General features: G+C 42.7%; 1 protein-coding gene across 3 annotated transcripts in view; it reads left to right on the forward strand.

Annotated features, from left to right (window-relative positions):
- Window positions 1–23982, forward strand: part of LOC311040910 (dedicator of cytokinesis protein 9-like) — a 98360-nt gene extending 74378 nt beyond the window's left edge. For 2 of the 3 annotated variants that reach the window (XM_084051325.1, XM_084051326.1), the window contains exons 34-52: window positions 974–1088; window positions 1603–1669; window positions 1980–2027; window positions 3060–3202; window positions 3550–3665; window positions 4157–4294; window positions 4670–4852; window positions 5040–5153; window positions 5744–5959; window positions 6857–6914; window positions 8749–8855; window positions 9620–9742; window positions 14673–14786; window positions 17623–17769; window positions 18614–18824; window positions 19822–20012; window positions 20860–20960; window positions 21490–21628; window positions 23686–23982. In XM_084051325.1, coding sequence (XP_083907451.1) covers window positions 974–1088; window positions 1603–1669; window positions 1980–2027; window positions 3060–3202; window positions 3550–3665; window positions 4157–4294; window positions 4670–4852; window positions 5040–5153; window positions 5744–5959; window positions 6857–6914; window positions 8749–8855; window positions 9620–9742; window positions 14673–14786; window positions 17623–17769; window positions 18614–18824; window positions 19822–20012; window positions 20860–20960; window positions 21490–21628; window positions 23686–23802 — 2448 coding nt within the window. In that variant the 3' untranslated portion in view covers window positions 23803–23982. Of the gene's footprint in view, window positions 1–973; window positions 1089–1602; window positions 1670–1979; window positions 2028–3059; window positions 3203–3549; window positions 3666–4156; window positions 4295–4669; window positions 4853–5039; window positions 5154–5743; window positions 5960–6856; window positions 6915–8748; window positions 8856–9619; window positions 9743–14672; window positions 14787–15508; window positions 17600–17622; window positions 17770–18613; window positions 18825–19821; window positions 20013–20859; window positions 20961–21489; window positions 21629–23685 lie in introns of those variants that run through there. The other variant, XM_084051327.1, reaches the window with a different exon arrangement.
- Window positions 23983–27813: the final 3831 nt, after the last annotated feature.

A 27813-nucleotide genomic window follows, 5' to 3' on the forward strand; every position in this document is an offset into this window, starting at 1 on the left:
TTGTGGACAACATCTTATCAAACGATAACAAAATATTGGAAGTCTTGGATCTGAGAGGCTAAATCTCATCAAATGGTGGTCCGTGGCTCAAATGCGAAATAAATAATGGACCTTGATATGAAAAGGGTTGAAAACCACTGGCTTAGTCCACTGACTATGACTAACAGTATACTTGACATTGCTGGCAAACATTTTCCAAAACATACCGTGGTTTGATTGCTTTTCCAGGAAGCCATTGGATTCCATTCATTGCAGAACGGTATGAAAATCATCTTGCAGAGATGATCCGGTGCTCGAGAAAAATTGAGCCATTAACAGGAAAATGGTCTGTATTTATGTAAGATAAATGGAAAACACTGTGGATAGACGATGACATGTACTGACAGTGGTATTTTAACTACTTTATCGCGGGACTTGGTGAAACAACAACAACGCATCTTTTAGTTGCTGGTTTCAGCCTGCCCTGCAGTAACTTACAGGCCACATTGGAAAATACGTTGAAACGTTGAATGAGATTGATTTACCATGACTGCTTTGTCTAGACAGTTTTTCTTATTTTATTTTTGTTTTGATCATAAGTTATGTTTCTTTCTGACATGCATACTGTAGTTTGCAGATCTCTTTACAATACACACTTGGTCCCAAAGTCTCTTCTCCAGAGTGTCCCATGTCAGGGAATGTGTGCCGTGCTCTCTAAGTACTTTCGGGATGTGACGGACGTGAAAATGACAAATCCTGTTTCTTGAAACCCTGCACTGATGTCATTACAGTCACAAAGAATGAATGCTTTTTCATCCCTCTTCTGCCCACAGAAAAATACTTCACATTTCATATATCTGAAGATTGGTCTTTGCAGTGGCATTTTAATTTATCTTTCAAATGCATGTTTTTGTGACTCTGACGTGCATTGATTGAACTAGTTTCTCTCTCTCTCTCTCTCTCTCCCCCTCCCCCTGCTCTCTCCATTCATCAGAACCAGTGTGCGTCAGCTCTTGGCAGTACTCTGCTGCGCTGCGACAAACTGGACCGCGATGAGATCAAGAACCTGCTCATGTGCTTTCTGCACGTCCTCAAGAGCATGTCAGAGGGTAGGATGGCCAGTCTCACTCTATGTACAAAGACGTCATCCGTCTTTTCTATTAATAAGAAGCAGTGGTTCGAAAGTAACTAAGTACATTTACTCAAGTACAATTTGGAGGTACTTTTACTTTACTGGAGTATTTCCAACTTGTGAAATTGGACATTCTGCATAATGAGTACTTTCTACTTTTTGTACTTTAAGTACATTTTGATACCACTACTTTTGTACTTTTACTCAAGTCAATTTTGAATTCCGGACTTTTGCTTGTAACAGAGCGTTTCTACATTGCAGTATTGATACTTACTTACTTACTTACTTAAGTAAAAAATGTGAGTACTTTTTCCACCACTGAAGAGAAGCTTATCCATTTCCTTTTGTAATGTGTCTCATAATTTGCTTATCCACTGTCCCCGCTCAAGAGACCTTGCAGGCTTGACATCAATGGCTTATATGAAATTAATTTGGTGATGAAGCTGTTACTTAGCCTTAACGTTATTATCATGTCTTTCTTTGTCCCCCAGAGGCCTTGTTCACGTACTGGAACAAAGCGACTCCCTCGGAATTAATGGACTTCTTCACATTAGTGGAGTAAGTGTCCCAATCTACAGTCGAGGTCAGACTAATAGTAGATGTACATTCAAACCTGGCAGAATGATGTATGAAGGAGCTATTTTCATAATGTAGATCTAATAGTGTGTCCTCCTCCTGTGTTTAATCTGAACACGCTAGTGTCTTTGGTTGTTATGGAAATGATCAATAATCTCATTGACGTAACTGTTTTTGTGTGAACGTGCTGTAGTTAGAGAACAGCCATGTCAAATTCCTTGTATGCCTATGAACGTGCATACAGTACACAACCAATAAAACCAAAATGGTTTGTGATGCGTTTGTCTTGCAGGGTGTGTCTGCATCAGTTCAGATACATGGGGAAGAGATTCATCGCAAGGTACAGTGAACTTTGACCTGCTGAGGTGAAAGTCAGAGTCGTCCTATTGAACCGCTGATTCATCAGTCGATAACAAAAACTAATTCTGTTGCCAACCTAAAGCGACATGACAACAAACAGCACTCACACAGTCCTCATAGATTTACACACACACACACACACACACACACACACACACACACACACACACACACACACACACACACACACACACACACACACACACACACACACACACACACACACACACACTCAACCCCTCTTATTTATTTTAACCCCTTGTTCTTGTGTTTTATTGGCTGTAACGCTGCTGTTGTGTGGTTAATACCGCTGGGCCCTGGGGCCCCTCCTGCATGGGTAAGAGCTCTCTGCCTCTCTCTCTCTGTCTCTTTCTTACTTGAGCTGTGCATGATGCTGCCATTTCCTTTCCCTCCTAATGGCCAAGACAGTTTCCCGCTACAGCTAAGGAAAAACCACGGGGCTCTACCGGTGTACTGTACACACATGCCTGCCGTCAGTTAGTCCTTAAGCCTGATTTATACTTGGTCGTACGCCAGTGTCGCACCCTGAATATAGCCGATCTATAAGCTCACAACACGTACGTCACAGATGCGACGCTTCGTGAGCTTATAGATAGGGTATTCTAGGCCAGCGATGCCGTCGTACAACGTTGCAAAGAAACTGGAGTTGAGTTGCAGTGCCTTGTACAGTATGTGTTCCCAGTCACTCGCTGGTCTGCTGTATGCAATGTTTGGCTTATTTGTGTTGCGTTCCATTAATCCACCAGTACGTAACAGTAAACTCTACACTATAGGGATCTTCATCTTGGCACAAACCATCCACCGTATTGCCTTGTAGATAATTATGATTAAGCACATGATCATTTTGTAAATGAAGCATTGTGTTGTTCCAAAAAGGGTTCATTTATTCATTGTGTTTTTGTTTTTGTTCATTAAACCACCATGTCCTGTAAAGAGTTGTTTGACGGACACTCGCCAATGACGGTGTTCTCCGCTCTTCTTTGCCCAACAGGAGTCAGGAGGGGATGGGCCCTGTGGTCGCAGTCGCAGACAGGAAGTCTCTGACTCTGCCCGTGTCTCGTAACAGGGCGGGGATCCTGCACGCACGTCTGCAGCAGCTCGGCACGCTGGAGAACGCGCACACCTTTAACAACAGTAAGAACTCACACCTTAAACAACAGTAAGACCGTTCTAGTTGGAAGAACGCACACAAAAAAAACGAACATCAAGCCGCCTCACGCCACAGAAACAGGAGTTATGCTCCTGCATGGCTCGACAAGGCTTACTTACTTACTTACTTAATAATAAAATAAGTTATTATTATTAAGTGCCAAGGGTGTTGTAGTAACCTATCAGTTTTTATCATCTTCATTGAACTGAATCAGATGACCAGAGAAAGAAATTGGAAAGGAAGTTGAATGCAGTGATGTTTTTAACAAGCTCTCTTGATCATATTATCAGTTATCATTGACACAGTCCTTGTGTTTGTGTTTTCTGATCAGTGTATTCCCACACGGATGCGGACGTTAGCAGTCAGTCTCTGCTGGAGGCCAACGTGGCTACAGAGGTCTGTCTGACTGTGCTGGACACACTCAGCACCTTCATCACAGGCTTCAAGGTAGGAAGAACAGACCTAATACACTCCAACAGGGGTCCCCATCTCTCGGCCTGTGGACCTAAAATACCGATAAGAGTTTCATTCTAGCAGTTTAATCAGGAACTTATTTAGACCTGGGACAACAGGTGAATGCAATTAACTACTAGTAGAAGGTTAACAGCAGTCTGCATCCACAGGACTGGAGTTTTGCATCACGAAACAACACTAAATGTGATTTGTGTATCAAACTATTGACCTGCACTTTCATATCATGTTGATGTTTGATGTCTATGTTTGGCTGTGGTGTACAGCTCTGCTCCTGATTCTGTATTTCTTTTAAATCAAAATGTGTTCTAAACTTGCGTGTGTGTGTGTGGTGTGTGTGTGTGTGTGTGTGTGTGTGTGTGTGTGTGTGTGTGTGTGTGTGTGTGTGTGTGTGTGTGTGTGTGTGTGTGTGTGTGTGTGTGCGTGTGCATGCGGGCGCCATGTGTGTGTGCTTGCTGTGACCTCAGACCCAGCTGAGTTCAGACCTGGGCCACAACCCCCTGATGAAGAAAGTGTTCCAGGTTCACCTGTGTTTCCTGCAGATCCCTCAGTCAGAGGCTGCCCTCAAACAGGTCTTCACCTCTCTCAGGACCTTCATCTACAAGGTGAGGGTGATAGAATGTGGATACACTGTTTTATCCATCTCTAAAATATACAACATATAAGAGGCACAGAATCCCATCAGGGGACATGTCCCATGAACCGGAGACTCCACCGGTCATCAAATTATTGGCTTAGGAATCGACAAAAAATAAGGCTTCATGGGGTGTGTAATTGATAGAAAATAAGTAATTATTTGGGTGAACTACTCCTTTAAACCCTACATACTTAATTGTATATCAAATAGCAAAAATAGCCAACCTACAAGCTCACAACGTGATCGGTGACATGTGACATGCCCAGAATTGGGATGCGAGGGTTCATGTGGTTAACAATCCATAACAAGCTCCTATTCCTCAAACCTCTGATCCATCCTCTAGTTCGGCTGTACGTTCTTTGACGGCCGGGCGGACATGTGTGCCTCGCTGTGCTACGAGATCCTCAAGTGCTGCAACTCCAAACTGAGCTCCATCCGCAGCGACGCCGCACACCTCCTCTACTTCCTCATGAAGAGCAACTTTGACTACACCGGACGCAAGTCCTTCGTACGCACGCACCTGCAGGTGTGTGAGTGTATGGGTTTTCATGAGCAATAATAATTGAGAAATTGATGTACTGTATATTTGTGTGTGTGGGAGTGACTAAATGAAAGTGCAGGTGCATGCAGTTATGTCTGAAGGTATGTCTGTATATGCTGTCTTGCACATCAGTGCACAGCATTCATTCTGTGTGTCCCCGTCCCCCATCCAGGTGGTGATTGCCGTCAGTCAGCTGATCGCCGATGTCATCGGCATCGGAGGGACCCGCTTCCAGCAGTCTCTGTCCATCATCAACAACTGTGCCAACAGCGACAAGAACATCAAAGTATGAGAGTAGATGCCTGATTGTCAGAAACATCCTCATTAGCATATCTGCAGCAATTTACATATCCCCAATTATTAGGGGTGTGCCGATATATCGTCCCACGATATATCGCGATACGTTTTCGTGACGATATGTATCGTTTTGGGGGAAAAAAATATCGTTTTGAAAAAAAAACAAAAAATATATATATATATATATATATATATATATTTTTTTACAATCATTATAATCAGGCATGCAAACAGCCCCGAGGTGAAAAGGGTGACAACATGTTGTCGTTTTTTTCGGGTCAGGTGTCACACTATTGCCCTATTTGGATTGAAAACGGCTATTGTAGCTGAAAAGCTACAAGTTTGCATGTCTGAATAATGCAAAAACAGAATTATTTGTTTGCATTTACTTTTTTCCTCCCTCATATATTTTCATAATAAAAAAAGTGCGTATCGTATCGAAGTTGTGAGCCAAATATCGTATCGTATCGTTTGGTGAAATTAGTGTATCGGCACACCCTACCAATTATACAGGGAAGATACATGACCAGAGGTGTCATTATTACATGACCACGGCTATTCTCACCTCTCTAACTGCAGCACACGGCGTTCCCGTCGGACGTGAAGGACCTGATGAAGCGCATCCGGACGGTGCTGATGGCCACGGAGCAGATGAAGGAGCACGAGAACGACCCGGAGATGCTGGTGGACCTGCAGTACAGCCTGGCAAAGTCCTACACCAGCACCCCCGAGCTCCGCAAAACCTGGCTGGACAGCATGGCGCGCATCCACAACAAGAACGGAGACCTGTCTGAGGTGGGTGGCGGACATGAACTCCATTGATTTTTTGTTCACATGCATGGATTTAAACGCTCCTTGGTGTGTAACACTTGTCCACACCAGCATCTGTTGTTCTATGTCTCCCTGTTCCTGATATGACAAAATGTTAAACATCCCTTTGGGGCATCCTACTAATCTTTCTCACCAAGTTGAATGAAAATCCAACCATCTATTCTTGAATTATTTTATTTACAGAACAGATAAACAGACAGGAGTTTATGCAGTAATTACAGCATTGGTTCTTCATGATTTCATTGAAGATATTATGGGATATTTGATTTCACCATCCAAAACAATCTAGTGTTATTTCAATTTTATTTGCCATCAGGATGCTATTGAAGGGGTGGTGCATGTAGAGTAGTATTAGGAATAAAGTCTAGAATGAAAACATGAAAGTCTATAATCTTCAGCCAAGCAAGAATGGCTGGAATTATAGTCTTTGTTGTTTTTTATTTAGACTTTGTTCCTAAGAGAAATGGGACTTGTCAGTTGATTGCCTTCATTTGGATTTCATTTATTTTAACAACATGAACCCTGGCATCAGTGTTCATGTTGGCATGACTGAGGCAAATTCTCTGCAAAAAAATAGCAGATCTACAGTACATGCTCAAAATGCATTGCAACACAACGCATTGTGAGCTTTCTATTTTCCGGGGGAAAAGGAGCGGACAAAGTATAGAGCACGGGGGGACCCCGGTCAACTAAGTATATATGGTTTAAGTGGTTAAAAATGTACAGTGAACACTACTTTTCAATGACAAGAGATGCAGCATTCTTTCTCAAACAAACAATCAAGATAAAATGGCACGTCAGTCTTTGTTTTGCCAAGTGTTTTCATCCTGTCTGACCTGTGGCTGTCTGTTTTCTTGGCAGGCGGCCATGTGCTATGTGCATGTCGCTGCGCTCGTGGCGGAGTACCTGTGGAGGAAAGGTGAGTTTGAGTTGAATACGTGCCCCTCTGTCAATGACAAAGAACATTAATGCCTGCATTTTCGGAACCACTTAAAGGACGACTTCAACCATTTTCATCTTAATATAATTGGTCCTCACATACTCGTCACAATACTCATGATAAAATGGTGCAATTTTTTTCTACTCGGTCTGTGTCTCATAGAAGGGCTGTTGACACTTCAGAAACCCGCCTACCAGTGACATCATCATTAGGCAGATTTATTTTTTTCATACAAGATTTCCCATTTTTTATTTAGATTTTTATTAACGCAATAACAATGGCTTCCATTATAGCATGCTAACTTTCCAGGAATAGAAAAATCTGCAAGCGATGTGAAGCGTTGTAGATATATATTTTGATTAATGTTACATGTTATAAATAGGGACACCAGGCTTAATGTGGCAAACATGCATTCTTAATTACATTTTTATATTATCAAACACAAAATATCAAACCCAAAAGGGAATGCATGTATTTAATTCAGTCTGACCAGATGCAGAGATAAAACATATCCATAAAAATTAATGACCAGAGGTAGGGGGATATCAATAGCAGATATCAACCCCACCCCCCCAGACAATCAAACCCACCCTGTGCCTCCCCTACTGTACATGGTCTCCCTCTGAGCTATCCTACTGTCTGTCTCAATAGAATGACAAAATCACTTTAGCAGAGTCCACACACAGGGCAAATTGTGAGTAAATGGAAAAGTTGCAACGTACATAGTAAATACATTTAAATGAATTCTGCTTTCATGACACTGGCATATTGCATCGTGCACAGTTTTGCTAAACTAAAATGGAGACCACCAATGTGTGTGTGTGTGTGTGTGTGTGTGTGTGTGAGAGAGAGAGACACACACACACACACACACACACACACACACACACACACACACACACACACACACACACACACACACACACAGGTGGCAGTACAATCTAAAGCACCTGGCAAGCCCTTGATCACTGCTCCAATAGTTTGTTTTATGGCTCCCTTAATAATAAGCAGAGTAATGAGTAACTGGAAAAATCATTAATCATGTTTACAGAGTTCATGTGTTTGTTATCTCCATAAAACGGCTTAATAATTGAAGCTTAATGAGTTTGTTATTCGTATAAAAGAATACAGGTTTTAATAAAGAAGACAGAGAGAGATGGGCTGGATTCAAACATAGGGAGCCATTTAGATTGATGCCTATTTGTTTGATCAAGCTACTGTACCAGGGTACTCACATTGCATCTTCTCTTTGCACTCAGCCACTGTTTTTTTGTTTCTTTTTTTGTTTATATAAACCCAGACATGTTGACGGGTAAACACAACTCCTGTACAGTTAAATTCAGAGTAGTTGGTAAATGGTCTGCATTTCTAGAGTACCATTTATCCAAAGCGCACACACACACACACACACACACACACACACACACACACACACACACACACACACACACACACACACACACACACACACACACACACACACACACACACACACACACACACACACACACACACACACACACACACTCTTGCCTGCATCATCTCCAGTGCCATCTGTACACTGGTCCAAGGGTCGTCTGGTGGTTTCAGTGTTAAAAAAAACACTGCATGCCTCAGATACAGTAACAGCCCCTGTATTTTTTCTCTTCTTCTTTCTTTCTTTCTTTTCTTTCTTTACCAACAAACCAAACTAAGTGTAGCGTCATACAGTATTTACTGTAGCTGGCCTGTTATGTTTTATTTCAGTAGCATCTTTTGTCCAGTCCAACATCATACTAACACATTTGTGTGCCTGTGTTGTGTGGTACTGCAGGTATGTTCAGACAAGGCTGCTCATCCTTCCGTGTCATCACGCCCAACATCGACGAGGAGGCGGCCATGATGGAAGACGTAGGCATGCAGGACGTGCACTTCAATGAAGTATGAGATTCCTATCTGTCTTGTTCCATTCTGTTCTATTCTGTTCCATCTGTTCTGTTCCATTCTATTCTGCGTCATCGTGATCTACTGTAAATTACTCCATTTATTACATTTCCTCTGTTCTGTATAATTATCTATTATGTCCAGAAATCATTAACAAAATCATCAGGATTTGTATCGTTTATTTTTTTTGCCAATGTTTTATTTTTATTTGGAAAGTGCAGTGTACAATCATTTTTCACATGTCATGTACATACATTTCTCAGTGCAATTCCAAAAGTGTTTAGTTTTTTCCCCTTTTTCCATGATGTCCTTTTGCAAGTGCTCCCAGTCTTGTTCCCAACAAGAGATTCAGTTTGAGATTTTCAGACTATTTGGAGTAATGCACTCTCTGAGTAGTGTTCAGCCCCAGTACACTGTGCCATTCAGCTAGGCCTCCTGTGAAAGCTTTTCCTCATTATGAGCTGGAATGTGCGCAGCTAGTCCTCGATAAAAGCTCCAGCATGACGGTTTGTGTTTGTCCTTCATCTCCATCTGGTGCCTGTAGCACCAGTTACAGACACACGATTCAGCCTCACTGGGGAAATGGATCTGTTTGGCTTTTCATGTGTCAGAGCTGTTAAAGACCACAGTGACCTCTGGATGAGTGTGCCGAGTTCATGTGTTCATCATGTGTGTGTGTGTGTGTGTGTGTGTGTGTGTGTGTGTGTGTGTGTGTGTGTGTGTGTGTGTGTGTGTGTGTGTGTGTGTGTGTGTGTGTGTAGGAGGTGTTGTTGGAGCTGCTTGAGGAGTGTGCAGATGGCCTGTGGAAGGCAGAGCGCTACGAGCTAATCGCAGATGTCTACAGGCTTATCATTCCCATCTATGAGCAGCGCAGAGACTTTGAGGTAACGTGTACGGTTGCATGCACCCCAGTGCAATACAAACACACACACACACACACACACACACACACACACACACACACACACACACACACACACACACACACACACACACACACACACACACACACACACCCCCACACACACACACACACACACACACACACACACACACACACACACACACACACACACACACACACACACACACACACACACACATTCAGTGACTGTAAGGTAGTGTTCTGGTTCAAAGGTTATTTGACATCACCATGGCACATCGGCAAGAATGTTGGACAACTGATTTCCATTTAAGCCATTTATTTCCGTTGCACACACATGATTTATTAAGCAAGGAGGTGAGGCGGCTTCATGGTTATGGTTTTTACTAAGAAAGACAGAAACACATAATTATCATACAATTCAACAACACATTACAATTAAGACAATGATGAGTAGCACTCCAGAGGAATGGGTAGGCCTAAACACCAAACATTACATAATATTCTCTAGGTTAACTTACTACATTTCATTGAGTACTACCCAGTACATTATGTGCACTTTCAAGGCAAGCAGATGAACTGTACCATTAATTACATTTATCACAATCCAATAATCATGAATTATCAACTGAACTCACTTCAATGACGCATAACCAAGGCCCACTGAGACTCTAGGACAGAAGAGTTGTTGCTGCTGCTGCTGCTGACAAACAATAACTGAAGTGACAGGCACTCAGGCAGTATATATAGCAGGCCTCTAATGAGGAGTGAGTGAGGACAGGTGAGGTGGGTGGAGCCAATCAATGGGAATAGGCCAGGGGGAGGGTTGCTGTTTCTGACTAGGTTGACTCTTTTCTACAGCCGCCCCCAAATACTGTAAGGATTTGAAACTCTCAAGAGTCATACTAGGAAGAGTGAGTTGGGGGTCGTTAGGGATTTCAGGCAGGGAAACTGGGTGCCCATGGAAGTAGTGCCAGCGGCTGAGGAGTTCAGAGCACCGATGACACCAAAGCAGAGAGGGGCCCCGCCGCCCCATGAAGAACAAATTTGGGCTCACAGGGTCAGGGTCTGTGATGCTGGGGACAACTACTTGGTTAGGGTTGAGTAAGTGACTGGTCGATGGTAGGGGTCTCTGAGCCTTGAGATGGATGAGGTCTTCTCCAATGCCATCCCTCCGTGCCCGTCCCAGGATTCCCATATCGGCCGGAAGATGATCAGCTACAGTGGGGGTTATGTCAGCATCAGGAGAATGTTTCAGCTGAACTGAATCATCACGGAGGGCCAGGTTAGGTCGGCAATGGCTGGAATATGGAACAGACCTGATGGTCGCAACTTCTTCACAGAAGGGCTTGATCTCGAACTGATGGCCACTCCCGTCTGGGTTAGGGCCATCCAGGGCTTGGGGCCAGGTGTCAGCATGGTAAAGGAATTGAGGGTCTATGTTTGGCTGATGGGTCTCCATTTGATGTGGAACCGCCTGGATAGATGGAGGGGCATTGCTGATATGAAAGCACTTGGCAGCAGAGGGGTGAGGTTCAGTGTACCTGGTTGGACCTTGCAGTGTCCAGCCAAGACGAGTCTTAACTGCTGCTGGTGCTCCTGATGGGCCAAAACGCACTGGGGCAATAGGTGAGATCAGGTTGATATTATCTGAACCAATCAGAAGTAGTGGGGTGACCTTGTGCATTGGAGACAGTGGCAGTCTACGTAGGTATTTATATTTCCTTTGGAGGGAACTGACAGGGTGCGTGTGCTCAGACAGAGCAAGTCGATCGGCAGTGAAGGCATGATTGATTTGAAACTCCCTGGAACTGCAGGTCGAGCTCAACTTAAAGGAGACACAAGCTCCCTTCAGCCTCTCCACTCCTTGCCTTACTGTTTGGAGGGCCAAGTCCTCTGGTTCTCCATGAAGCTGAAGTCTCTGGGCTGCGGACGGCAGAAGGATTGTTCGCTCTGACCCGTCATCCAGCAGTGCAAAAGTCTCCAGGGTGTGGCTGCCATTTCGTAAGAGGACTTTAACTAATTTCAAGAGGACATGACCTGTGCGAGTTGGGCGATCAAGGTATAGGGTCTGGGCAGTGGAATTTACATGGTAAGAACTTACATCAGAGGTATTGTTGATCTCGCAAAGGACCTGTAGGTGTCTCCTCTGGCAGGTATTACAGTCTCTCTTGAGTGTGCACATAGCTGCCAGATGTGGTCGGGCACAGCGCCAACACCTCCTGTTTTTCTTGATCCATTCTATGATTTGCTCTTTGTTCAGGACTTGGAAGTCAGCACACTGGCTTATGTGATGACTTGTTGAGCCACAGTAGGCACAGGGGGACACAGGGGAGTTTTGAGGTTCGAAATGCTCACCAATGCCGTCAGCTCCATAGAATATGGTTGTAGCCTGGGTAGGTGCTTGTGGTCTGTGTGATCGAGGGGGGTTTGAGCCTGTGCTATCCCATCTTGGTTGGCAGCGGGACTCCATTTGCAGCCACTCAGAAAGGTCGGTGAGGTTGTAGGCGGCGTCTGCCTGGGTTCTATACATGTGACGTTTGAAACGGCTTACCTGGTCATATGGGAGTTTTTCCAGTAGCCGATCTACATGTGAGCCACAGAAAAGTTCAGCATGGCCCTGGTCGGCCATAGTTCTTAACAGCCCAACCAGGGCTTGAACACGTAGGGCAAAGGCGTCTAGGGCATGACCATCTCCTGGACATACTGGGGGGAGAGCCATTATGGTTTTCAGTTCCTTGAGAGCCAACTGCCGTGGCTGGCCATAACGGTCATCAAGGGCTCTCAAGGCTTCTGTGAATGGCTGCTGGGCATAGGAATAGGCTAAAGCCAGGCGTCTGGCCTGGTCCACCTTAAGATGGTCAAGAAGAATGTGGAACTTGAATTCTTCGGTTTCATCTGGATCTAGTAGGTTGTTTAGGGCCATTCTCAACATCCTGTATTCTACCTCATCCTCTCTAGTGAAATTAGGGAATTTAGGGGCTTCAACTGGCCTGTAGTGCCTGGATCGGACAGCAGGAGGTACTGCAGGCGGCTGAGGGGCTGGAGGATGAGGTTGGATTGGAGGATGGGAAGGTAATGGACTGGGTGAAACTGGCTGATGGTGAAGAACTGGGAGATGCGTAGGTATGGAGGAAGGTGAAACTGAAGGATAAGACACAAGCTGGCAAGAGGCTGGATGGTGTAAGTGGACCCGTTGGTTATGGGCTGGAAGAGGGGGGGGAGGTGACCTGGTTGCAATCTGGCCTGGTGGGCTAGGGTGCAATGCATTTGGGTGATTGGTCAAGGGGGAGGCGCTGCTTTCTGGTCTAGAAGCTGCCTGTCGCTCCATGAGGCGCTGCAAGATTTCTCCTTGTTGCTTCACCGTCTCAAGGAGGTATTTAATGATGTCAGCTTGGCTGGGCTCTGGATCCCCTTCTGATACTCTGGCAGCAGCTGTGATGGGTGACTGGGCTCTGCTTGGACTCGTGAGGGGTTGGCCATCGTCAGGGTGTTCTTCCTCTTCAGAGTGCTCAGAATCCTCTTCTTCCTCCTCCTCCTCCTCATCTCCTTCCTGCTCATGTGTGTGTTCTATGCTGGTAGCTCGGTTCACAAAGCCAACTTCGAAGCCCTCTAGGTGCGTAGGTGGGCGGTGTTGACGTCGAGGGTGGTGAGCTGCTTCGGTTGGCTCCTCTTCAGCCATGGCAATATTCACTTCCGGTTCTCGAAGGACCTTGTAAGGTAGTGTTCTGGTTCAAAGGTTATTTGACATCACCATGGCACATCGGCAAGAATGTTGGACAACTGATTTCCATTTAAGCCATTTATTTCCGTTGCACACACATGATTTATTAAGCAAGGAGGTGAGGCGGCTTCATGGTTATGGTTTTTACTAAGAAAGACAGAAACACATAATTATCATACAATTCAACAACACATTACAATTAAGACAATGATGAGTAGCACTCCAGAGGAATGGGTAGGCCTAAACACCAAACATTACATAATATTCTCTAGGTTAACTTACTACATTTCATTGAGTACTACCCAGTACATTATGTGCACTTTCAAGGCAAGCAGATGAACTGTACCATTAATTACATTTATCACAATCCAATAATCATGAATTATCAACTGAACTCACTTCAATGACGCATAACCAAGGCCCACTGAGACTCTAGGACAGAAGAGTTGTTGTTGCTGCTGCTGCTGCTGACAAACAATAACTGAAGTGACAGGCACTCAGGCAGTATATATAGCAGGCCTCTAATGAGGAGTGAGTGAGGACAGGTGAGGTGGGTGGAGCCAATCAATGGGAATAGGCCAGGGGGAGGGTTGCTGTTTCTGACTAGGTTGACTCTTTTCTACAGTGACCCCATATAAACTCAAACAAACACAGCCACACACATGCACATACAAGGAAAGACAGATGAAGAAAGACATCTGGACATTAGACAAACAGATCCTTGAGATGCGCACGCATGCACGCACACACACACACGCACACACAGTCAGTCAGTCAGTCAGTCAGTCAGTCAGTAGTATAGTGCTTAAAGGAATAAAGCTGTGTTTATTGTATGAAGTGCATACAAAGCTTACCAGCTGTTTTGCCCACTTTCTGTGTATCACTGAACTTCCTCCTGATACCCAGAATTCGGTCTAACCTCACACACAACATATATTCTCGGCCAGGGCAGTATTCCGCAGAACCAGCGTGAGGGAAATTCACAAATATTTCTGAAACATTTTACACACCTTTTGCATGGGGTTCCCTGGCACAATTTTGTTTCTTCACATGGGGGTCTGCAGCCAAATACAAGTATAGTCATTTGAGGGTCCTTGACATGAAAACGTTTGAGAACCACTGCCTGAGACCAACCATGGATGTCGATTGAAAAACACAGATCGTCAGTTATTCACCAGTTATGTGTTGTTGTTTTTTTGTGGATCAGAAACTGACCCACCTGTATGACACACTGCACCGTGCCTACACTAAAGTCATGGAGGTGATGCATTCTGGGAAACGCCTGCTGGGGACCTTTTTCAGAGTTGCCTTCTTTGGACAGGTGAGGTACCAAGGTGGCAAAACAAATCACATTTCTCAATTCTCCCATGTTCAAGTTTGTTGTCATATGCACTTACAAAGTACCAACTAGATATATTTTATTATTACATTTAAATTTGTAAGTTTTGTTATTTTTTATTTAATATTTTCTTTTACCCTTGGTTGGTTTGTGGGAGGCGGGTGGAGGTTTTAAACAGATACCTGACTTGTCTTTATCAAATTCTGAAAATAATTTAGAAAATAGTTGTAAATGTACCATGTATATTCGAATGCAATGAAATGCACGTGCCCTGGCTCTCTCAAAATAATAGATTGTTTTAAAGGCTGAGGGAGCCAGATGTGCAAATGCTCATTGTTAAGAATACAGCTATGAAACACAGCAACTAACTGATTTCTCTTTCTTTCTTTTTTTTTTGCAAAGCATGAATGCTCAATCTATGTTGCTGATTACAACAAGCATGACTAACTGTTACATCTGCCCTGCTCCATGCACACACATGCATTCACACATGCATACACTCATGCATTCACACATGCATACACTCATGTACCCACACACCCACAAGCACATGTAGGATATATGCAGTACATATTGTCGTAACACACACACACACACACACACACACACACACACACACACACACACACACACACACACACACACACATGCACATCAGCTGTCTTTTTAATAGACCTTTTTCTGTTTTTCTCTCCCCCTCCAAGGCTGCGGTAAGTGTGCCCAAGATTTGCCTTCATTTTCATCATAACATTTTGCATATCTTTGACATCTTTGTCTTTATTTGATGTTGCTTCAAGGGGCGTGTTGCTGTGTCCTCACAATATTACCGTGGGTACTTGCTGTGGTGCTCTAGTTGCACGGACTTGGGTTGGTTCTCAATTGGTTTAACCTGGGGAATATGCTAGAAAATACATTGTTTCCCATCTAAGTCTTAAGTTCACAAACCTTCAAGCATGTCTCCCACTGTCTCACACTTTCTGGTCCTGAGCCACCGGCTGAGAAATGCTGCACATGCTCACAGAACAGAAACCTGGCTTTTAGGCAGGTATCCTGGTCCTGTGCAGGTGTTCTAATAAAATAAATATCACTCAGAATAGAAATGGATTGACTGCTCTGGACCTATGTATAGTTTTAAACACTTAAATCCAAAATACTTTTTTGTACATCAAATGCAAAAATAGCAGATCTACCAGCTCACAACGTGTCCCTTTGCGACATTCCCACTTACATTGCCACATCGTGCTTGACTTTTCAAGTAGATCAATTGATTGAGAAATTTCACCACATGAATCCTAGCGTCCCTATTTCTGTGCATGTCATAATAGGCAAACCTTTACAAAAATGGTTTTGTGAGCTTGTACTGTAGATGGGCTATTTTTGGTGTAGAGATTTATTGTAGAGAGAAAAGGGAGGGGGCCAAGTGCATTGACTGGAGTACCCCGGTCAATGAAGTTTATAGGGTTTAAGTGGTTAAAATGCATTTAAACCCATTTATCTCAGATTTGTATTTGGTCTTTTGTCACTCAGAGGTTCATCCATGGTCTGACATCTATTTTTAAGTTGCTCTGGATAAGAGCATCAGCTAAAATGCCTGAAATGTAAAAGTGGCTGGATGTAGTAGTAGTCATAGTTAATATTTGACTGTAGCCATATGTGCTGCTCTGTCGTTAAACTCCTCATTAAACATTGTGATAATCAGCCACTTTAAGTGTGGAACCTGCCTTCTCTTTTTACGATAATGTGCCTGTCAGGTTCTACCCACACATGCATCTGTGTATTTTTCCACAGATGCTTTCAGACATCTGCCATTTTGATTTGTTATGACTGAGTAGTTGTTATGTCTGTGTGAATATACCATACTGTACATCCATTTAGCCTGCAGGCTTCTGCTGTTGAAGCAGAAGTCTGACATTTGCATGTTTTTTTCCCCCTGCCATGGTGCATTATGGGAAGGTTTTTGTCATTTGTGGCTAACGACTGTAGATAGATGAAAGTAATACCTCCTTTTCCCACAGTTTTGATTTGTCTTTTACGGGAGGCCTTGATGGTAGCTTTTGCTTTAATTGCAGTGTTGACGTTTGATGTGTTTTATCAGCTACAGTAGCTTATCACCTAGTGACAAACTGTATGCCCTTGAAAGCGTACAGTATGTTGATTGGTGGAGGCAACGTGTGCTGTGTAAGGAAGTAGCATCTCTCCACTATCTCACAGCTGTGTTTATGTGGGTTTTAAGTCACAACTTGAAAAAGAGCTGTCCACGGTCATCAATGGTTAAGACAAACAAACAACACATTATGTGCACATCGTAACACGCCTTCTCTGCACTGTCTTCCTCCTGCAGTCAAAACAGAGCACTCATGCTCCTTTTCAAGGACACAACAGCTCAATGACGCTCTTGTATTCATGTAAAACATTTCTTTGCAATTAATAAACTGTGACCCTTTTTTTAACACATACAGTAGATGATCATAGATACGACTGAGCAGGGTATAAATGTAAACCCTCTTTTTCAAGTTTTGACTTTGGTCCTTTTACTGAATGTTAACTAAATACACATTATAGAACAGCTTGGTGAAACAGTAAATTACTTTACTTTTATACAATAGAACAACAAATTAAGTTACTCATAGTAGAAGAGATGTTTGTACTTCTACCAAACTATAGTAAATTACTAAAATAGAAGAAAAAAATAATTAATAATTAGTTTATAATCCAACCGTAAACAACCATTCTCATCTTTACGATCTTACTTGTATGGTGGAGGTACAGTATAAATGAATACATTCCTGACTGTGACAAATGTCTTCTTGTCACCCAGGGTTTCTTTGAGGATGAGGATGGTAAAGAATACATCTACAAGGAACCAAAGTTCACCCCACTGTCAGAGATCAACCAGAGACTCCTCAAGCTCTACTCTGAGAAGTTTGGCCAGGAGAATGTCAAGATGATACAAGACTCCGGCAGGGTACGGGCCAGCGCGCGCGCACGTGTCTGTCTGTCTGTAGTTCTGTCAGTCGTGTGTGTGTGTGTGTGTGTGTGTGTGTGTGTGTGTGTGTGTGTGTGTGTGTGTGTGTGTGTGTGTGTGTGTGTGTGTGTGTGTGTGTGTGTGTGTGTGTGTGTGTGTGTGTGTGTGTGTGTGTGTGTGTGTGTGCGTGTGTGGTTGCGTGTGCATGTGTGTGGGTGTGGGTTTGGTGTATGGGTGGGGGTGTGTGAGTGGGTGTGGGTGTGTGAGTGTGTGTATGTCGTATTACAGTCAATTGTAGACCCTATAAGTTGTGCAATCTTCCTTGGAACATACAGTAGCATTGCAGGTTTATGGTTTATGGTGCAGTTTTCAAGGACTTCTTCATGGTTACCAAACAACAACATCCTCTACCTCATATTCAACTGCTAATAGCAAAAACATATCATATTGATACAGTTGTGTATTTCAGATTTGTTGTTGAGACTGCAAATTTACAAAAACACGGCATTCATATCCTATGTATTGTATATTTGTTATGTTTAATAATATGAATAAAAAGCAAGTCTCTTGCACACCTACAAAGGCGACAGGTGCGTAGGCGAAGACCAAACGAGGGCCCAATGCACTGAAAAATAAAAAACTCCCGCACACTGTCTTCAAATGCAATTAAAAATGTTTAATGTTTAATAATATTACAATACATTTCAGTCCATCATTTTAAAGATGTGACATTTTGTTTATAAATGTGTTTTATTATTACAGTATATGTGTGAACATATGGCCTAGGCTCAAAACGCATCAGAACCTTCTCTTCTTAAAACAACATCCTTGTTGGGGCCCACAGGTGAACCCCAAGGATCTGGACTCCAAGTATGCCTACATCCAGGTGACCCATGTCACGCCGTACCTGGAGGACAAGGAGCTGGAGGACAGGAAGACGGACTTTGAGAAGAGCCACAACATACGCCGCTTCGTCTTCGAGACGCCGTTCACCGTGTCGGGCAAGAAGCAGGGTGGAGTGGAGGAACAGTGCAAACGCAGGACCGTCCTCACCAGTAGGTTTTTTTAAGAATTACATTTGAATTTATTCAATTACTTAGCTTTTGATGACCGTGGACAGCTCTTTTTCAAGTTGTGACTTAAAACCCACATAAACACAGCTGTGAGATAGTGGAGAGATGCTACTTCCTTACACAGCACACGTTGCCTCCACCAATCAACATACTGTACGCTTTCAAGGGCATACAGTTTGTCACTAGCCAAAGTTCAGCTGTTATCATTCCGTGTTAATATTCACGCTGAATGACTCACTAAATGCTTGGAATTGGAAGTGTGTTTATGTATCTCCAAAAATAACTGTTGTGTTTTTCATCTATCATTCATATCACCTTTTACAGAACCTGTCAATCATTTATTCTTAATATTTATGGGATCGGCATGCCTCAGTATCGCAGCTGTTGTTGCCATATTTCAGTAATCATATCTTCTGGGTTTCTAATTACCAGGATATGAGCTTATCAATGGGGGTGGGGGCGGTGTGTGTGTGTGTGTGTGTGTGTGTGTGTGTGTGTGTGTGTGTGTGTGTGTGTGTGTGTGTGTGTGTGTGTGTGTGTGTGTGTGTGTGTGTTACTTTAAAAGTGTATGTTATAAAACGTAAGGTTTAATACAAAAAAATATAAAATACTGCTGCAAACCAAGTTCTCCAATAAATAAAATAATATTAAATAATCAAATAAATTAAACAAATTATTTTAAGGAACTCAGCTTTTCCATTGCATGTTCCTCTCAAAAGGGGCTCAAACTCAAAGCACCACTCTAATCACAGCCAGTTAGTTTCCCATGTCAACCATAATAAGAAGAACTTATAAAAACAGCTCAGCTCACAGCTCACAGAGGTATTGCCAGCAGCAAACATGCACATCTGTCTCTCATTCACAACCACAACAAGAGATGGCACAGTAAGTGTCACAGCACTGCATTCTTATTTCCCAGCAATACTTTTAGAACAGCAGATACATGTTAAGTCATCCTCTCCTCTCCTCTCCTCTCCAGCCACGCACTGCTTCCCTTATGTGAAGAAGCGCATCGCTGTGATGTACCAGCACCACACGGACATGAGCCCCATCGAGGTGGCCATCGACGAGATGAGTGCCAAAGTGGCCGAGCTGCGGCTGCTCTGCTCGGCCTCCGAGGTGGACATGATTCGCCTGCAGCTCAAGCTGCAGGGCAGCATCAGTGTTCAGGTACTGGGTCATTAAACTGCAGGTATGGCAGCGTCAGTGTTCAGGTACTGGGTCATTAAACTGCAGGTATGGCAGCATCAGTGTTCAGGTACTAGGTCATTAAACTGCAGGTATGGCAGCATCAGTGTTCAGGTACTGTGTCATTAAACTGCAGGTATGGTAGCGTCAGTGTTCAGGTACTGACTGGGTCATTAAACTGCAGGTATGGCAGCATCAGTGTTCAGGTACTGGGTCATTAAACTGCAGGTATGGCAGCATCAGTGTTCAGGTACTGGGTCATTAAACTGCAGGTATGGCAGCGTCAGTGTTCAGGTACTGACTGGGTCATTAAACTGCAGGTATGGCAGCATCAGTGTTCAGGTACTGGGTCATTAAACTGTAGGTATGGCAGCATCAGTGTTCAGGTACTGGGTCATTAAACTGCAGGTATGGCAGCGTCAGTGTTCAGGTACTGACTGGGTCATTAAACTGCAGGTATGGCAGCATCAGTGTTCAGGTACTGGGTCATTAAACTGCAGGTATGGCAGCATCAGTGTTCAGGTACTGGGTCATTAAACTGCAGGTTTGGCAGCATCAGTGTTAAGGTACTGGGTTGGGTTATTAAACTGCAGGTATGGTTGCATCAATGTTCAGGTACTGAGTTATTAAACTGCAGGGCACTATCAGTGTTCAGGTACTGGGTTATTAAACTGCAGGGCAGTATCAGTGTTCACGTGTGTGTGTGTGTGTGTGTGTGTGTGTGTGTGTGTGTGTGTGTGTGTGTGTGTGTGTGTGTGTGTGTGTGTGTGTGTGTGTGTGTGTGTGTGTGTGTGTGTGTGTGTGCGTGCGTGTTATGTGTGTGTTCCAGGTGAATGCCGGACCACTAGCCTACGCCAGAGCCTTCCTAGATGACAGCAGTGCCAAGAAGTATCCAGACAACAAGGTCAAACAGCTCAAAGAGGTCTTCAGGTACTTGTCATCTCATTCAACAACCTCCAACTTCCTTCAAATCTGCCCACTGGGTTTGCTTCCTTACTTTGTCTTAAGTCCAAGAGGAAAGCAATGCTGGGATAACATGTTTTGTAATTGCGTAATTTTTATGTTTCAATAATGACAGATTAGATTTGATTTGATTAGACTTTTATTATCAGGCAGTTATATACCTGAACTGATTCACATGAAAGGGCCTTTCATTTTGGAACCCAAAAGATAATTTAGTGCATTAGTGGGCAAGCTATTGCTGCTACAATGTTGAGGAAACAATTGACCAACACATTTTACTCTTGTGTACTCGCACTGTATACTGTATAAGATGTAGCAATTTATATCTTGAATTTTGAAACTATTGCCTGTAGGCAATAGTTTACCTGATAACTAATATTAATATTATGCCAGAAGTGGCTAATGTAAGCTAGCTTTACACTTTACCTACCTGTTCAGTTGTATACCGATCTAGACATGTACTTGATAGTCAGAATTCTGCTGTATTTGTCTTCAGGCAGTTTGTGGACGCCTGCGGCCAGGCGCTGTCAGTCAACGAGCGGCTGATCAAAGAGGACCAGCAGGAATATCATGATGAGATGAAGGCAAGCTACAGAGACCTGGCCAGAGAGCTGTCCAACATTATGCATGAACAGGTAACTCATGATTTGACCACACAGATGTCCAACATTATACATGAACTGTATCACGAATGATGCCAGATTTTAGCGTCCGATGCCGAACCCGATTTTGAAGAATCCTAGACCACCGATTACCAATGTTTTGATATTTTGTCTGCACATTTTTTTAAACAAACACATTTGTGAACATTTCACTTGTAATCAAAAAAGCCAATCTACAAGCACACAACGTGTTCTTGTGTGCTTGTTGACCGGCTATTTTTTACATCGACTGCATAATTATCGATTTCGATGTCGTCAAAAAAGTTAGATAATGTCCAGTAAATTGGCCAGAACAGTATATCGTTCTAGCTCTACACATGACTTGACCAGAGAACTGTCCTACATCATACAGGTATCACATAACAATATGTCTGTATGTCAGTGCTGAAAAGGCCATACAGTACATACACAATCTAGAGTGTTCATTTGACACTTTCTCTGTGTTAAAATAACACTACAGATTTTGCTGTGACATATTTTGCTGTGTACATTACATACAGTATGTAATTACATATTCCATGTAGAGCTGTACTGAATACAGTGATTCTTAGCCTCAACTGTTATAAAGCTTGGGTCATATTGCATGCTTGTTTTAACCTGCTTGGCTTGCCAGGGGGTGGGGCCTGGGTGCTTGTTTGCTCAGCCAGTTAGTGCACAGACCATACTGTAGGCTCCTTCTTGTGAGAGGACCCGGGTTCGAATACAACCCCCATCTTGCCTCCCTTGCAGTGGTGGACAGTAATTAACTACATTCACTTCAAGTACTGTACTTAAGGATTTTTTTTGAGTATCTGTACATTACTTGAATATTTGTATTTTTGGGTACTTTTATGACTTTCACTCCACTCCATTTCAAAGACAAATATTGTACTTTTGAAAGTACATTATGAATTAACCACTTAAGCCCTATTTCAAATCGAACTGTAGATAGCTTATCTACAGCACAAGCTCACAGGTACAAATTTGACAGAGCAACTTGTAGTTGGGTAATATTTGACCAGGAGTATCCTTACTTTGACTCACGTTCTGAAGTTGAGTACCTTGTCCACCACTGCTCCCTTGTCTCTCATGTCTCTCTCCTCTGCTCTCTCTCTGCCCGTTGCTGTCTCTCTACACTCAGATTTATTGGTGGGGCTTACTGCCTCAGCACAATTTAAATAGTGTCAGGTGAGTTTCTAACCACAGAAAATGAAACTAAATTGAGTTTGAAATACTTTCCTGTGATCATGGCATTTATTGTAAAAAACAGTCATCACTCATCGAACATCTAGGCATCATGTATACCCAAAGAGCTACTAACAAGAACATGTGCTTCCGCAGGCAATCTTAACACCTGCTTTTTCAGTGTATTTTTTTGGTGCATAGGCTAACAAATATTAACGCCATCGAAACACGTTCTCTGCTCTTCTTCTGAACACTGTCACTAACCATCCTCTCGTCTCCTCCCGTCTTTGTGCTGACCTGGACAGATCGGATGGTAAAGCCGCTTTTGTGTTTTTTTTTGCTGTTATATACATGTATGTCAATGCAAATCCTACGTTGATAAGTAATGTCTGTTCCTATGCTGTGCAATTTCCAATTTGTATGCAAAATGTCATGCTAGTACAGAAGTATATTTTACGGAGTACTGTAGTATGTTAATAATTTTGGTTGATGTGTTCAAAAATAGCAGATATACAAGCTCATAGCGTGTCACTTAATGCCGCGCAACGAGCTTGTAGATCTGCTATTTTTTTTTAAATCATGAAAATTTGTGTAAATCTTTGAATATATATTTTTTAACTCAAATCTTTGCTTCTGGGGGTCCCTGGAACAAAATCTTTTGAGATGTGGGTCCGCGGTCAAATACATTTAATTTTGGGTTTCCTTGACACAAAAATATAGCAACATACGTTTTTCAGAAAACTGTTTTACTGATTTAGAAGACATTTTTAGAATCGGCCTCAGGTCTTAATGGGTTAATTAGAAGCTTTACTGCTTTACATTAGGACACATCTTTCCTGATCATTCCCTCTTATCCTGTTCCCCAGATCAACCCTGTGGACGACGGCACGAGGAATACACTGTCGGACTCAATGGGTATTTTTAACGCCATCAGCGGCACGCCAACTAGCGCCAACGCACACGGCTCGACCACCATTCTCTGACCCTTGAACTTTCACCCCTTGGGTCACGACGCCCCCTCCTCCTTTACCACCATGGTGATTGGTTAATGGACCTGCCAGTCAAATGGGTGTGCATGAGTTCCTCCGGGCCACATTCTAGGTATTTTTGACCCATTGAGACCTGGAACGCATCTGTGTCACTTTAGATGTCTTTGGCTATTCAAAAATAGCAGATATACAAGCTCATAGCGCGGCACCGAGTGCCGCGCTATGAGCTTGTAGATCTGCTATTTTTGAAAAATCGTGAAAATTATTGTTTTGTATTTTTTTCCGAAAAACTGTTAGGATTTTGAAAATGTTTAGAAGCGGCCCCAGGTCTTAATGGGTTAAGTGAAGCTGTCTAAGGATGGCGTTTTCTCTTTGGTCCTCTCTTCCCATACATTCCATGCTCTTCGAGACGGTTGGAAAAAAAAATGTGATGCTCAATCCCTCGCCCTCTGCGTCAGTAGCTTTATTGCTCTTGTTTCCTATGGAGACTCTGTCTAGTGAATCCTATTGACTTTCAACATCTCCAGTAATACAGGCACGATGCTCCAGGCTTGTTTTCAGACCTAGTAGTAGCTGCAAATACCTTCTTCGCCAGTTTGTTTTGGTCTGCTTAGGGTGCTGCAAGACGTCAGAATCTAAAATTAATCAATCATACTTGTGTGTGCATGACTGACTAACTAAGCTGATATGTCACAACTGACCCCACCCACCGAAGCTCCCTGTATGGCAAAACAAACTGGTCTGGTCTGGTTATAACAAACGCTCTTCTATCGGTTTTCTCTTGTGGGGGTAGGGAGGGTGCTGGGGTCCCGTTCATTTACAGTATTTGTTCAAGATTGTTACGTAAACTTTATCCTGTTGAAAAGAAATGGCACTACTGTAAACATGGATACCTGCATAATATTTCTCAGCTGAAGCGCAGTATGTTTCTCATCTCATTCTTTCAATATCAGTAGACACATTAGTGCAGATTCATTGGTTTATGTCCAGCAAGAGCATCCGGTTTTCATCTTTTCTGCTGTCTTGGACAGTTTAAACAAACCCACATATATATGTTTCACATTTCTATTTAAAAATATAAAAAGAAATTTGGCCAAAGAATATATAGTTTGAAAATGTATTTTGGATGCTGGAAATATATTTTCACAATGTATTTTAGATACGCTTTGGTCATTTGTTTTGTAGATGCTGACATCGACATCTTTTCTTCATGAGATTTTCCATTCTATTTTAGATCAATGGATTTTAGCTGATACCTATTGGAGCTGATTATGGCCAAGAAAACCGCAATGTTCTTACCTATTTTCTGCTAAAGTAAAAGTGTGTGCAATATTTTTTCTACTGTAAGATTAGCCTACCTATGATACTGCACATCTGACCGCTCTTGCCAAAGACCATTACAAATACAAGGACTGTGCAATGCATAGACAAGGGTCGGACAATGTGTGTTTTTTTACCCTCTTGTTTCTTTGTCTGTCAAATAGATGCCTTTTTTTTAATTCTATAAGTATAAATATGAAAATAAAATGCATTTTTATCTAATAACTGCTCTTGTACATATGTTCTGAAACTTTTAAATAAAACCTTACTTGTAAGAAGTGTCCTTGAAATTCACATTTTTAATTTATTCGCTGCAGCCACTCACAAGCAGGTTAGTCCAGGTAAGTAAAGGCAATATTGATTTTGTTACTTATTTCATTATTTATTTATTTAACATTTTACTATTGCATTGATAAGTTACAGTACATGCATTTTTTAAATGGTAGTGCTATGTCACCTAACCTCACGTCACCAGGCTTTCCGTAGTACCTGCTGATGGAGGTCTGGGTGGGAGGAGCTTCTAGTAACATCAAGGTGACATTTCTGATGAGACATTTGTCCTTTGAACATGGATAGGTGTGCTTTATCGTGGTTTGAGCACGGCTGGAGAACCTATATCAAAATCCTTGGTCGGAACTACCCTTTGTATAATGACACATAATAGACACTAACTGATTTGGTTGGAACCTGCAGCCTTCCGTTAAGGTTTTGGGGGATTTTGCAGCTATAGAAAAGAACAAGAGAGGCTTCTCTTTTTCTCTTTTTTTTGTTGAACTTGGAGAAGGGTCCTCAAAGTTAAAACTGAGACAAACAGATAAGCCCTCACTCTCTTGATACAGTCAATAACTCTCTTTATCTATGAAACTGCAGCTACAAACACTCAACTGTCACTCAAGTGTTGTTAGTTGGCTACTGCACAGTAGCCAACTAACAGGTCAAGTAGCAGAAACAGTGGGGTTGTTGCTAACACATGTCCCACACTTGCGCATGGGTGAGACAGAGAGAGAGAGAGAGAAAGCAGGATGCTGACTCCAATAAAATAAACACTGTGCTGTGTGTCCAACTGTGTGTAAATGTCCAACTAATCCCACCTCTTATTGCCAGGACCCTCCTCCGACCCCCACCTCCCCAACACACACACGCACACACACACACACACACACACACACACACACACACACACACACACACACACACACACACACACACACACACACACACACACACACACACACACACACACACACACAGACCTTGTTGTTTCTCGATAGGACTGTTTGTGTTTCTCTTTCATATTTACAACGATGCCGGCTGGGAGACAACATATATGCATCTGATGTGAGTGTGTAGTGTTTTTATGTGGGGATGGCTATTTTTTTTTTACAAGGATCGCTATTATTGGTTTTGCAATCATTTCTTTAACACCAGGTTGCACAGGTTGGACAAGACAAAGACAAAAAAGGTCTGAAACTGATACTCGAAGACTTATGATTTATGCCTATTATACATGTATGCATTTGGAAATAAATGTAGTTAATCAACTTTAAATTCTATTTCTGAGTTAGTCAATATGGATATGTATGGTTCAGTATCATTGTTTAAACATATTTTGGGGCCTTTATTTGATATTACAGTGGAGAGAGACAGTAAACAGGGAGAGGGAGTACATGCAGCAAATCCACGCCAGGTTTGGGGATCTAACCTGGGACTCGCTGTCAGGCACCAAAGCCTATATGGTACATGCCTTAACCACTCGGCTATCGGTGCTCCCGGTTCAGTATCATTTTAAAGCAAGATCAAATTAAGAGGATTTGCCAATACCATTATCGGGTTTGTAAAAAAAAAAAAGAAAGAGAGGAGGGACATTTTCTTAACTTCTCGCCAAAATAGCCAAAATTGCAGATTTACATGTTACATTGCGATGCCACAATATAGGGACGCCAAAATTAATGTGGTTAGCATTATGTTTACATTTAATTTGTTAATTGTGATATTATCAAACATAAATATCAAACATCAGACCAAAAGGAAATGCATGTACTGTATCAAAAGCAGAAGCATGGATTTCCCGTGCTTCTCAAAAGCAGAAGCGTGGATTTCCGACCCCCGTTTTCATGATATCACACGTTTAAGGCCAGACACTGAGGTTGACCTTTGAGAAGCAGTGTGTTAGCAGTTGTGGGTTGTGACTTTATCAGCTCCCTGACACTGTAGTCTATCTCTCTTCATAGGTGTTTCCCTATAAGACAAGACCCTGTCACACTTTAGTTCCCAGAGTCATAAAGTAATCACGCACGCACACGCACACATCACACACACACACACACACACACACACACACACACACACACACACACACACACACACACACACACACACACACACACACACACACACACACACACACACACACACACAATAGTACTGTGCACTCATGTGCATGCACCCACACACAACACAGTTAACACTCACACATGTATGCACACTCACTTGTGTTTACGATGCAGACTGTGTGCTGTGATGTGTTAGATGTTGCTGTAAGATGTAGCTTTGTGTGTGCATTTGAATGAGTGTGTTTAAATGTGGTGCCAGTGGGCCATACACAGCAGATGTGTGTGGGTTCTTGCTTTCGTGTGTTAATATACTGTACATGAGTGTGAGGTACACAGTCCAGCATCCATGTGG

The sequence above is a fragment of the Gymnoscopelus microlampas genome, assembly GCF_963454915.1.
Source record: "Gymnoscopelus microlampas genome assembly, chromosome: 24".
NCBI classification, from domain to species: domain Eukaryota; kingdom Metazoa; phylum Chordata; class Actinopteri; order Myctophiformes; family Myctophidae; genus Gymnoscopelus; species Gymnoscopelus microlampas.